This window comes from Stigmatopora argus, chromosome 14 (genome assembly GCF_051989625.1).
Source record: "Stigmatopora argus isolate UIUO_Sarg chromosome 14, RoL_Sarg_1.0, whole genome shotgun sequence".
NCBI classification, from domain to species: domain Eukaryota; kingdom Metazoa; phylum Chordata; class Actinopteri; order Syngnathiformes; family Syngnathidae; genus Stigmatopora; species Stigmatopora argus.
In genome coordinates, this window is record NC_135400.1 from 13205610 (window position 1) to 13219856 (window position 14247).

Consider the following 14247-nt stretch of genomic DNA (forward strand, 5'->3'; position numbering starts at 1 on the left):
GGGAAGGCGGGTCGGGTGGTATATTGAGTTTGGGGGGCCGGGGGAGGGATCGGCAAAGCTATATGTCAGGCTCGTGGAGGCAGCTGACCAAAGAAGTCATGCAGGGTCACATATCATTAAGTTAGAGCTATCCCATACAACGTTGCTTTTTTTACAATCGGACTCGTTCACCACAAGGTCTGCGTTTATACCTAGAAAAAGTGTTTCACAGTAAAATAATTGTGCAACAGATTTTAGCTATTATACTTTTCTTTAGCAGAATAGACTATTTGGTGGAAGCAGCACAAAGCTTCAATGCAGTGAACTACATTCAAGCAGCAAAAGCAAAGGATTAAAAACATGGCAAGCAGATGATGGATCTTTATCTTAGCATAAAAAGATTAGGTGAATGTATAAATTGCTTTTGTTTTCACACACACACAGGCACATTATGTCCCAGGTGTTTCCTATTGGATCCCTTGAGAAAAAGCCATGTTCTTACTGCACATATTAATTAGCCCAGAGAACAGAGTGCATTGTCATGTGTGGGACAGCGTTAATGAAGGGTTGAAAAACATGACACCTATTGTGAGGCTGATTACAAAGATGTTTGTTTGCTTTCTACGTCCAATACGAGTCCTTGCATGCAATACAATGATGAATTTAGTAGTATTTTGTTTTTTTTACATCTTTAGAAATACCAGTCTTAATACAATGCTTTGTCAGAACATAACGAAAAGCACTAAATTAAGTGACCTTGGGGAAAAAGACATATGAAACCAGGCCAGAAACCAAGGAGAGTCATTAATAATTTGTGTACGTGGCTAACTGCGGATATTATGAAAGTACCTGACGGAGGAAGATAGAGATGCAGACAGAAACATGCTTTCTAAAAGAAAATACAAGTTGGTTGAAAAAGTGCAGTTATTCCAGGCAAGATGTTAATTCCTTATTTTAGAGTAGTTTGCATGTGAAGGTGGTGGATTGTCAATGAATTCTTAACTTGATATACCACTCCCTCTGCTGGTTTGGTTTATGACCCTACTCAGATTTAAGTCTGAAAGAGGCCAGAATTTAGCTGATTCTTCATTTTGTCAATGGAATGACACTCAATTGATGATTGGAATTGAATTTATTTAGGATGAACTCTTAAATGGCAATCTAACCTATTCTAATTTTCTAGTGATTGTGTTCTGCATTTAAGGTTACTATTCAGAAACTCACAAAATTCATTGTATACCTCAGTAGCAAATGATAAACAAACTTGTTTCCGCTTTTCATTAACGTCTTAAATGGTTCATTTGTAATTACGTTGTGATATTTTGGAAATCTTCCTCTATGTTACATATGAATTTGTATCCTAAATTTAAATTTAGTTATAGTGGCAAATTTGCTGTAATACTACAGTGGCTCAAACTACCAATGAGAAATTCTTCATGTTTTTAAACTACTTAATAAACTGGAACTTGGCAGGCATTTTTATGGTCAAATTCCAAATTGTATGACCGTAGGGCTTCTTCATACAGCTTTTTCTTTGTTTACAATTGCCTAAAATTCCTTTTTATTTTCTTGACTTCTGTGGTTACGATGGACGCATAGGATCAGAATTCTAGAAAAAGGATGGATGGAAGCCTATCTTATGAAGACACATCAATAATTTTCTTTTTAATTTTTGTTTATTTGTTAGGTAAATGGCGTGAACATCGAAGGCATGCGGCACTCTGAAGTGGTGGCCTTCATTAAAAAAGGAGGCAATGAGACCTGGCTTCTAGTGGTGGATCCAGATGCAGATGAGTACTTCAAGATGAAGGGTATCATCCCCACCACCAGACACGTCAAAGGTAAAAGACAAAACTTTTTCCAGGCCTAAATCAATCAATGTCTGAGGCGCCGCCGTCTAATTGTTCTCACAGATTACGACGGTCCCTCCATCTCCAACGGCTCCCACAGCCCCCTGTTGAACGGCAGCTCCACCTCCCATTCCATCAGGTCCATGACCTCAGACCACAGTAACCACGGCAACAGCACCCAGGTAGGTGGCACCCACAACCATTTTTATCTTCTTCACCTTCGTAACGTCCGTCCGTCACCGCTCCAGGCGGCGGGTGACGAGCGAGGCCGATTCTCGGACCCGTTCGCCGCCATCGGTCTGAGCGCCACGGCGGCCGAGGAAAAGCGCAAGCTCCACGCCAAAGAAAAGAGGCGGGCGCCGCATATGGACTGGATGAAGAAATATGAACTCTTCAGCAATTTCTGAGATGACTTCAAGCGGACAAGATGAAAAAGACCATGCGAAAGAGACAAAGAAAACTGAAAAAATCATTTTAAGGAGCAAATACAGACATTTGAGCACCACTCCTTCTTGTTAGTGGATTTATTTTTGATATATTTAAAGTGGATAAATAAGCATTGTGGGGGTGGCAATGTGAGTTCCTTGTATGCTCACTATGTGTGCAGCAGAGGGCAAGCTTGCACCTTTTACACAAGGGATGTTTTTGCAAATAAGTGATGATGGTTATGGCAACCGTAGTTTAATATGAAAAATACTTTTACATGAATGAGAGCGAATGACAAATGGAGTTTCTTTTACTTTGGGATTTCATGAGAGGCATGAAATGGTAACCTGCTATTAAGAGACAGTATTACATGAACATTATCAATAAATCGCAGACAGAAGACAGTAGAATTCTTCATAATATGTTAACTCAATACACACATAATCCCAAACAATGGTGTCACAATATAGCAAAATCATGATAACTATTTTGATATTGGCTGTATTGATATTATCATATGATAAACTGTGATATCAATATTCCCTTATCCATACTATTTAGTAATGAGGAATTCTATAAAATAATTTGTCAAATGTCTCTTCTCCTTCACAATGTTCCTTTTTTTTTGTTTTATACTAGATTTGACTAAAGTTAAAAGCTTTAGTGATAATAGTATCTACAATTGTAGCTGATATTTTTACTATTATCTACCTTTTTATTCTTTGTCAGTCTATAATGAACTAATACTGATGTCAAAATAAGATTACATGAAGGATACTATCATCAAAATTGTATGGTAGTCAAAATTGGGAATATTTGAGGTTCGATAAAGTTCACATTTGCAGTCGACCAAAAAGCCAAATCGGCAATCCAGTTCTAAAGATTTCATGTGAAATATTTCTACACTTACAAATGAAAGAGGCAGAAATATTATAGTTTCTAGCCCTTAGTAGGAGTAAATCTGGAATCTGCCAGTGAATAGAACAAAGAGGAGCTTGTACATGAATGTCGTCGTAAAAGCTCAGACGCATTCTGACATCAGAGCTTTCAAGATCAGTGAATCTTTGGATTGGGGGGAAAATTTGTGAGGATTTTATGAAGGATTATTCCATGCACATGCAGAAGCAGCTGTCCTGCACATGCTGCTTTGTGTCATTTAAGGTGTTGATATGACTGTTTCAAATGGATCCGCAGGTTGGAAAACATTCATTAAAGTGGACAATGTACTAATTAATCCTTTTTTTTCTTCATTATAACTTGTTTTGAAGGACAGACATTTAGGTTCTTAAACAACAAAGTTAACACATGCAGCCCATGCAGTTACATTTTTTCAATAAAGTGTGAACAAGCATTGTAGTGTTTTCGAGACATTCGATTGGCTGAGTTTTTCTCCCCCTTGACTTGAATGTTTTTGTCATCTGTCCTCACACTTTTTGTCGCGCAAATGAGGATTACCCCGGCGTACGGTTTCATCCGGTTCTCAGAATTCTCTACCAGACAGCTGCTCAGGCCACACAAAGGTCAAAGTTGTGTGTCAATTCATGTGTATGTCCATTGTTTGCCTTGCAATACACCGTGTGTGTGATGGCTCGGTTTTGTTCGACTGTCCGATTTGTACGATAATTGCGCTCGCGGATTTGTGGAGCAAATTTCAAATACAGTGCCAGTTACCATTTTCAAATGGACTGTAAATACCAGAGGTAAAACTACCGTCAGCACCTGGGAAATCCATTCGGGGTCTGGATGAAATTAAACCTCATTTTATTTCTTGTGTTCCGACATAAGCGCTGCTAATTACAGCCTGACCTGATCCAATGTGGCAGACATTAAAAAACGTTAAATGGGATTTAGCAGCCAACGCAAAATCTGGGTTTGATCTAGTTGAAACTCAGTATGACTTTAAGGCTTGTTTTCCCTCGCGACTAGGATTTCATTTAGGAATATATCCACGTGCAGAAATCACTAAATTCAATCAATCATTTGGAGAGAAAAAACTATCAAATGACTTGAAGTTGCCGAAATAAAAATTCACATTGCAAAAGAAATGTGATCCACAAAATAAGTGATTTTTTATGGATTAAAATGATAGTGTTCCTCATTGCCTTCCTAAAATGTAAATGTAAGTCTTTTTTTGTTGTTTATTTGTGTCAACAATGCTGCAAAGAACGTGTAATTAGTAATAATTTAGTCTAATCATACTTTATACAATTTCCTGTATAGCGAAGTGGAAAAATACCTCAAAATATCTATTAAAAGTTAACTAAAATGTCTTATTACCCTAAAAAAAATCAAAACAACTAAAAGTGCTCCCTTGCAAAAACCTTAATGTGAGAAAATGCTATTGAAGATGAGACGTGGCTCTTTAACATTTCTGCTGTGAATTTAAATGAGTTTCTCAGAAGTAATTTAGCGGATATCCAATCCATTTGAACCAAGTCCGATGGCATAGATATTTTCTTTTTGGGATATTTGTGTTTGTGGTGATTTGGTTCAATAAATGCAAATCTGAATTTAAAAAAAAACTCCAGAGAGTTCAGAAGAGCAAAATACCCCTGAGTAATCACATTTACTCCACAGGGCAGCCCATCATAATCAATTATCATCTAGGAAGTAGGCCTAAATGTTCTACTGTTTTTTCGCCAGACTTCAGCCGAAGCCATCGGTGGTGACCTTTGTCAAACTGTTGTGGCGCACATCAACGTGCGCCATGGAAGTAACATCATGGTTGAATTGTGACATTTGTAGGACACAGGCCTCCATTTAAACTAGGCTGCAATTTTCAAGTTCTCAAAAGCATTGAGACGGGGGGTACGGAAAAGAACGACAGGTGGCCACGCTGGTGTTTGGCCTGAGTCAACCCAGACAGACATTCAGACTCTGGCTGATGAAAGATGATTGTCTCCTTAAGAACCACCCGCTGTCCATCCGCTCTATTTTATTTTTTATTTTTTAATCGCAATCTCTACTATGTACTCATGTTCTGAATGTAAAGTAAAACTACAGGTACTGTACTTGGGGAAAAACAGAACAGTAAAAGGAAACAGTAGTGAAACACAGACTCAATAATGTAGGCTCTCTCAATACAATACTAAAACTCAAAGTTTGAATGTCAGTTATTTAAAAGAAAGTGTTGACTCAACGCTTGTGTTATATAAATACTATTGTTATACATAAGGTCATGGAGGAGAAATTTCTGGTTGACGTTCACCGCTTTTGCCATTTTTGCCACGTTATGAGACCTCAACTGTGGTTCACTCTACTTCTCTCTACTTACACCAATGTTAAAAAAATGTTATAAAGGCTAATTTGATAAGTATGAAACAAAAAGTACATAGCGTTCTACCAGTCATAATTTTTAAACATCCATTTTTTCAGTCTTTTCTATTGACACTCACTTATCACATGAATAGTTTTAAATAGTCCAAAGGCGACCACCCAGAGTTTAAAAATGAAACAATAAACAATTACTAAAAAAAATGTGGAAAAAATACACTTCAGATTTATACAAAAGGCAAAGTTCATTGAAGCAAGCCAGTTGTATTTGTAGACAAACATCATTTGTAATTTGAATTATTTGTCCTGTTCTCTAATTCTGATATACAAAATACACAGACACACACATGAAAACTCAAGATCACATGTGTCAAAGTGGTGGCCTGGGGGCCAAATCTGGCCCGCCACATCATTTTGTGTGGCCCGGGAAAGTAAATGATGAGTGCCGACTTTCTGTTTTAGGATCAAATTAAAATGAAGAGTATAGATGTATATTAAATTTCCTGATTTTCCCCCTTTTAAATCAATAATTGTAATTTTTTAATCATTTTTTTCTGTGTTCTTAGTTCAAAAATCATTTTGTAAAATCTAAATGAGTATTTAGGGCTTTTAATCCAGTTCTTTTAATTCATTTATAAATAAAAAAAATCTAAATATTATATTTAAAATGGTCCGGCCCACGTGAAATCAAGTTGACGTTAAAGCGGAGTCTGACACCCTTGTTCTAAAACATTTGACCAATCCTGAATAAATAGTTACAAGTTATGCTGTGCTTAGTTATCCACCCCCACCACTACGCCGTAAGTCACATGGACCCACCCAAAGTAGGGGCGCCACCCATTGACTTGTGCCAGGGCTGCCCAGGATGCAGCAGTGCCCGCAAAAAAGGAGGCCGGCGGGGTGGGGAGGGAAACTGAAAGAGCGCGTCCCCACGGCAACTGTATGTTTTGGTTAGTGCTCATGACTCAGGCAAGCAGTGACTCACAGTCAGGAGGCAACACACACACACACACACACACACACACACACACACGCACAGTCACATACTCATACTCCCACTTTGTCAAAGGAAAGCCAAATAAGGACAGTTGCAACAATGTGCACGGAAAGGGCGAACGTGAGGGCAGAGGGAACCGGTTATGGCCTTTTTTTTTTAAACCAAAGACATTTCAAGTTCCAATGAATTGATGAGTGTAAAAAACGATAAAAGGCACGTGTGCCCATTTCACACACATGCCCATTTTGAGCACACCTTGACTTACAAAAGCAGCCATTTGGTGAGACGCCTACATAGCAACTGGTTTTGCTCAGGGCAGAATGCACCTGTTCATTTTTTTAAAAATGGACCACCGGGAAATAAGTTTTACTGAAAGATGACTAAAACCGGGTCACGCTTTTACAGTAAAATTAGTATGTCACTGGGTAATTATTTTGTTTAGTCATCGTGATCCCTTTTGGCGTGTGGGGAACATTTTTTGAGGGTCTTGTCAATTCTTAACTATTTTTAAGTTCCATTACAAAGGGCTGCTTCATAAATCATGCGACCGCGTCCATTCATTTTTATATTGTTTATACTCATGAGGGTCACGGGTGAATGGGAGACACATGACACAATTTTTATGTTTTTGGAAAAAAACATGGGGAAATCTCATTGTGTGAAGCGTTTAAAATGAGGAAAAAATGCTTAGATCTGACAGACAACTAAAAACTTGGAGCTCCATTATGCTTGACATTGCAAGAGTTATTTCGTGCAAGAGCTCAATTCAACATCAAAGGGTAAAATGCTGCACACGTTTTGCTTTCAGAGGGCTTTTTTTCTCTCTCCACTGTCCCTGTGCACATAGTGGCTTGATTTCAAAGTCGAAGTGTTTTATTTTGTAATGTTTCGCAGAGAATAGCATTAACGTCAACTCGATTTCATGTGGGCCGGACCATTTTAGATATAATATTTAGATTTTTTTTATAAATGGATTAAAAGAACTGGATTAAAAGCCCTGAATATTCAGTTTTTTATAGATCTAAAACAGTTTATTTTAGCTTTTTTTATATATATTTTTAGATTTTACAAATAGATTTTTGAACTAAAAACACGGAAAAATGGATTAAAAAATTACAATTATTGATTTAAAAGGGGGAAATCAGGAAATTTAATATACATCTATACTCTTCATTTTAATTTGATCCTAAAACAGAAAGTCGGCACTCATGATTTACTTTCACGGGCCACACTAAATGATGCGGCGGGCAAGATTTGGCCCCCGGGCCGTTACTTTGACACGTGGCTTAGAGAGTTTGATTCAGAAGTGGATAAATGTACAACTTTATCAGTAATACCAGCCATAATTTGAAGTTTTATGTAACTCAAAAACTAACTAACTCTCAACACATTTGCTTCGGAGTATGGTAAAAAAAAAATGGAATTTATTATTTCTTCATTTTTGTCTTTTTACATTTGCTTGACTTCTATTAAAGTCACCACAGTCAAATTGTGTCACCTAGGCGAGACCGTTTGAGATCTTCCGTTGGTAAACACGTAGTTTCCTTTCCAATGAAATGGAAATTGAAATAAGCCAATGGGAGCGCAGTTCCTCTTTATCCGCCTTTCATCGGTATCTCGGCATATTTCAAATATCACCTGCCCTCTAACGGCTGCTCCTTTTACTATGACTGTTTGTAAGCCACACCTTGTTACTGAACAAACTCTGGCTTTGTCTCCCCTCGTGTAGCAGGTGAGGAGCAGGCAGGGTCGGCGCTTGAATTTCACGGCTGTAACTTTAAGGGAGTGCGAACGGCGAGGGTCAGGGGTCGCCGTTTAAGCGGACGAGCGGCTGGGAAATGGAGTCGGCGGCTCACGCCGGAGCCGGGAAGCTGACGAGAGGGGACAGAATGTGGTGTGGAGCTGTAAAGTGCGTTGGGATTGGGCAGTATGATTAATGGCATGGAGGAAGTCACTCGGCTGCGTGTCACTCCTGATGATGTCAACGGCAAGAATGGAGGAACAGAAACACCATGTGGCCACAGATAGGCTTCCGCTCTCGCTGACCACTCAAAAAAGACTCCACATCCAGTCGAGTGGATCAGCAGAGTACCCTTAGAACCAAGGGTGTCAGACTCGGGTTGGTTCGCGGGCCGCTTTAACGTCAACTTGATTTCATGTGGGCCAGACCATTTTAGATATAATATTTAGATTATTATTTTTTATGAATGGATTAAAAGAACTGGGTTAAAAGCCCTGAATATTCAGTTTTTTAATCATTTATTTAATCATTTGTTTTTCATTGCAAAAGGAAACCAAATTTTTCTTTAATTATGTTCCATATTAAAGTGGCAAACAGAAAATATTTGTATAAATTTTAAGATTTTACAAAATTATTTTTGAACTAAAAACACAGAAAAAAATAGATTAAAAATTGCAATTATTGATTTAAAAGGGGGAAAATCAGGAAATATAATATACATCTATATCTATCATTTTAATTTGATCCTAAAACAGAAAGTCGGCACTCATGATTTACTTTCTCGGTCCACACAAAATGATGTGGCGGGCCAAATTTGGCCCCCAGGTCGCCACTTTGACACCTGTGCCGTAGACCAACAATTGAGCCTTATTCGGGTTTTTTCTTTTGCGGGCTAGCGTCAAAGCATCTATTTTTCTTTGTCGCTAATTAATCCGACTATATTTGTCTGGTAACAACAAAGCTGCCGGTAGTTGTCAAAATCAATCCCTGCTGGAGCAAATGTCGGCGTTGTCGTCCCTGAAAAACATGTTTTATACTCCCAGTGCTAGGCCGGCATCTCTGTGAAGGTTCTTTTATCTGTATATAATCCTTTGCTTATTCTGTTTGATTCATGGCTCGCTCTGATGATGAGCTCACCACAAGCCAATCCACTTGGGTTTCTTTTGGGCTTGTGTATCCTGGGAACTCATCTGTTCTCCGTGTTTCAGCACCCGCCAGATCCGCAATGGCTGCAACACTTCTCGGTGAGCCAGCTGGCCACCCGGGTGGTCGGGTGATTTGACAAATAGACCAAAGGGACGGGCAGAGGGGAGGTTGGAAGAATGGATGGGTGGACTTACAGAGGATTGGAGTGAACAACTGAAGGTAAGAAAGTTGAGCGGATCGTATCTGCCACCAATGGGGACGTCAATGAAGTGTAAAGAATTGAAAAATGGGAGCAGAAAATCAAATCATGAAGGTTTCAAGGGGGTTTTCCGCAATAACAAAGAAATAACAATGGACCCTCACTAACAAAAAAAGGCATAAAGGCCAACATCAACCCAGAACCAAAGTATAAAACAGTATTTTATGGACTAGCAAAAGTCAGACAAACCATGAAGGCATTTTTCAATCTTGTCAGCAGTTTTCAAGGGAGTGATTATGTATTCATAGCAAACTTCCCCTGGATCCACCCAGTCATGGAACACCTCACAGTACACGACGCTATTCCCTTGCAATTTAACGTAGGGAATCGCGGTCCAACTAGTTCTACACAGTGGGCAACTAATAAATAGCTTGTTGTAGAACCGCGCACTCTGCTTGGCACGACTGAATATTTACGTAGCGCTCAGAGTGTGCAGCTGGCTATAAGATGCCTTTGTCTGCCGAGTGTCGGTTTACAGGTCGTTGAGTTGAAAACGTCAAGAGAAGCTCGCTTTGGGGAGTGGAAGACAACAAAAGAGCAGTGTCACACAAATCCTGTGGACTGCCGTTCAAGCGCCGAGACTGAACGAGCGAGGCGAGAAAGGCCCCGGGCGAGCCAACAAGGGAGTAAGAATAGAGTATGCTAGTTGGTGGGGTGGGGCTTGCAAAGGTGGTCCTACTATTTTTAGCCTGTGGAGTGGGAGCGGGCGATATCTATTTGAGGGGTTTTTCCAGGGGAGTATATTTAGAGTTGGGATGTGTACAAAAGACAAGGCGGGCAGGCAGGCAGGCAGGCGTGGACACTGGACGCTAAAGCCATTCTGATGTAAGAATCTGCAATAGCACCACAAGCGTGCCTTCATACTGGCTCACCTGTTGACTTGTTTAATACACCAGAAATGATTACGTCAAAAGGACAAAATATGTTTTTCAAGTTGTCTTTACAAGAACAATGAATTCGTTTTAACAATGATCCAAAAGTGGTAGGCATAACGTGCCAGGTAATTTCAAGAGAATTTTAAAAATACGACTAATCTCAAGGGATAATCAACAATTGTGCCTGACGACGTATGTTTACCATTTGTTGCGCTTTTAAATTGAACATCCTCCCTTTTCAGTTAATATTTGTGTCCAACTGATTTTCCTCTTTAGACAATGGCAGAAAGTGCCAGTTCTTCTATATTTTTCCATTTACTAGAGCAAGGGTGTCAAACTCGGGTTGGTTCGCGGGCTCCATTAACGTCAATGCCATTTCATGTGGGCTGGACCATTTTAGATCTAATATCTAGATTTTTTTTTTTTTAATTGGATTAAAAGAACTGGATCAAAAGCCCTGAATAGTCAGTTTTTATAGATCTAAAACAATGTTTATTTGAGCTTTAATGGGAAATGTTTTTTAATCATGTTTTTTTATTTCAAATTGAAACAAAATATATTTTTTAAAGTGGAAAACGGAAAATATTTGTATATTTATTTTTAGATTTTACAAAATCCTTTTTGAACTAAAAACACAAAAGAAAAAAATTGGATTAAAAATTTGCAATGATTGATTTTAAAAAGGGGAAAATCAGGAAATGTAATGTACATCTATCATCATTTGAATTTGATCCTAAAATAGAAACTCATGATTTACTTTCTCGGGTCGCACAAAATGATGCAGCGGGCCAGATTTGGCCCCCGGGCCGCCACTTTGACACCAGTGTACTAGAGAGTAACGGAAGTGCACTCGCAACTCAAATTTTGGCTCTCAATAAAAAAAAGCTAATAAAGTAACTGAGAAAAAGCTCAACTCCAAAACCTCACAGGTTAGGGCATCGGAAATGAAGGTACCGCTATAATTAGTGGCAAACGTATTTTTGCAAAGCCAGGGTTTCAAGTTTGAGAATAGCTCAGCTTCACCGCCTTGTGCCTCGATCATTTTTATGAGTAAACACAAAAAGAAAAAAGGCAGCCCTTTCCGGCAAATCAGAGTAAGAAGCGGCGCGTTTCAGACACCGCAAATCAGACACGAGGTTTTTCCAAAACGCGGCAAACATGGCCGCCGAGGGGAGAGGGGGTGCCGGCGCTAGAAGGACCGCAGCTGAAAAAGCAACGCTACGACAGAGCCATGTGGTCTGCCTTGCTAAGGATAATAGCATGCGTGCTGGCTCGGGCAGACGGGAGAGCGCGAGGCGAGCGAGTGCACAGCCGCAGTGACGCCATTGTGGTTCCACAGCACTTCCTGTCTACCGCAACAGTGTTTGTGTGTCTTGTCTCCATGGTAACTGCCAACACATAAATACCAGAGAGAGTGAGCGCGAGAGCGGGAAAGAGCAATCAAAGTCAAGAGAATCCAGTCCAAGCCTTGGAGACGACGGCTGACGAGGCCTCCGTCCAATGCGTGCGAGATCTTTTCTCTGCACTTTATGACCTGCCGCTGCTCGCTTTGTGTTCCAGCGAGAGCCGAGACGAATAAAAAAAGTAGTGAGCTCAAGTGTCCCGGGAGAGAATGGGGATGTTCGGGGTGGAGTGGATGAGGATGAGGGAGACAAAAGGGGCTGAGCGTTGAAAGACGGAGGCCACCTATTAGCTGATGGCTTGTTGGCGGGTGTAGACAAACATGTCTAAAAGAGATGCTGATGAGGTGTTATGACGCTACAATTGCTGACATTTGAGCTAATAAGCAATGAAATACCAGGAAATCTTTATTGACATGTTTACTTTGTTCAATAAGCTACGTTGGAGATCAGTTGACTTATTAAATCAATATTCTTCATCTAAGTTAATTCAAACCTCAATCTGTTGCAGACAATTTTTATATTAAACTTTTTTTTCTATTTAATTTCTTGGCTGCCATTGACAGTGATAAACGTGGAATTTATTTTGACTAGGAGGGGCAAGTGAACTTTTGCTCTCTTTTATGGAAATATGAACATTCAAAGCCAAACCTTCAAGATGAAATGAATTGGATGTCTAATTGTCAATGACTGGCGATGACATTTTTTTTAAATCTAGTAAAAACTTGTTTGCATTAAGAGTCCTTAGTGTACGTTGGGGAAAGCCATATTTCCCATCTTGTAGTGTTGTATGTACTTCAGTGGCGTATCTAGGGCTCACTCCAAATTCTAATTTATCTTGCTATCAAAGCTAAAAAATGTTGACTGAGCAATGCCTTTTAACTTGAATAACTTATAAATTAAAGTCTCATTAATTAATGTATTTGATAAAAGAAGGTGAATACACACCAATATATCTTTTTATCGTGAGAAACATTTCAAAGATTGCTTTTATCTAACTATGGATCTGCTAGATTTACACATACTGTAGAGCAGGGGTGTCAGACTCGGGTTGGTTCGCGGGCCGCTTTAACATCAACTTGATTTCACGTGGGCCGGACCATTTTAGATATAATATTTTTTTTTTTTTTTATAAATGGATTAAAAGAACTGGATTAAAAGCCCTGAATATTCAGTTTTTTATAGATCTAAAACAATGTTTATTTTAACTTTTTAATATATATTTTTAGATTTTACAAAATGATTTTTGAACTAAAAACACAGAAAAATGGATTAAAAAATTACAATTATTGATTTAAAAGGGGGAAAATCAGGAAATTTAATATACATCTATACTCTTCATTTTAATTTGATCCTAAAACAGAAAGTCGGCACTCATGATTTACTTTGCCGGGCCACACAAAATGATGCGGCGGGCCAGATTTGGCCCCCGGGCCGCCACTTTGACACATGTGCTGTAGACTATATCTCCTGAACATGTTCGAAAACTCTCAATCCAATTCTTCTGTTTTGTTAACAAAGAATTGATCTTAATGTACGTAATGCATGTGTCATTTCTTTGATTCCTTAAACTAACATTGGGCAGGGAAAGCTTTCAGGCAGAGTATTTCAAACTATTTCATCAGCTGAAAAGAAATGCCAAGATGGCTGTCGCATTGATAGCTGGGAGAGGCACGCACCTCATCAAGTCCTACCGTAAACCTCACTTTAGCATCTGCAAAATGACATAGTGCTGATGTAAGGTTGGATTTACATTATAGGATGGAAGTGACAATTCCGATGTCTTTTTTTCACTCTCAAGTGGCACCTTCAGGAAATGAGTCATGGCTCAAAAGAGGAAAAAAGCGTAGAACTTTCAATGGGAATATAGCCTCACTAAAACGTTGATTATAAATCCGATATGGATCAGACATCTGCCAATGCAATTACAAGACATCAGAACGCGGAAAAAGTGAAAATGAGGCGACTTAAGTCATTAAAGTTAATCTGGCAAAAACCAACAATATTTTAAGCAAGTCCACGTCCAAGCCCAGTCATTACTCCGGCTATGTAGGTCATAAATCAGGTCATACAATAAACCACAGTCACAAACATATATTATCATATAATAGCTGCTTTGCCAAACATAGTCATATGGAATATGTCTCATCTGTCATGTAGATTTCATAAATTGGGGCCACTGCACTCCACATCAGTTTAGACCCAAAAAGTATCCTAGAAATGTCAAACTAAATTCACCTTTGAGAAAAATTGCCAACTCAGACAAATTGTATGTGCCTACACTACCAGCTAAATGCACAC

The 14247-nt window shown here is 39.1% G+C and overlaps 2 protein-coding genes across 3 annotated transcripts in view; one reads left to right on the forward strand and one right to left on the reverse strand.

The window, feature by feature from the left end:
* The window catches only part of LOC144088721 (Na(+)/H(+) exchange regulatory cofactor NHE-RF2), a 15817-nt gene extending 12211 nt beyond the window's left edge, over positions 1-3606 (forward strand). Inside the window, exons 4-6 of one of the 2 annotated variants that reach the window (XM_077619336.1) lie at positions 1667-1820; positions 1893-2011; positions 2078-3606. In XM_077619336.1, coding sequence (XP_077475462.1) covers positions 1667-1820; positions 1893-2011; positions 2078-2236 — 432 coding nt within the window. In that variant the 3' untranslated portion in view covers positions 2237-3606. Of the gene's footprint in view, positions 1-1666; positions 1821-1892 lie in introns of both variants that reach the window. The other variant, XM_077619335.1, reaches the window with a different exon arrangement.
* dhps (deoxyhypusine synthase) overlaps positions 1-14247 on the reverse strand; it is a 42429-nt gene that overhangs the window by 10266 nt on the left and 17916 nt on the right. The window lies entirely within an intron of this gene.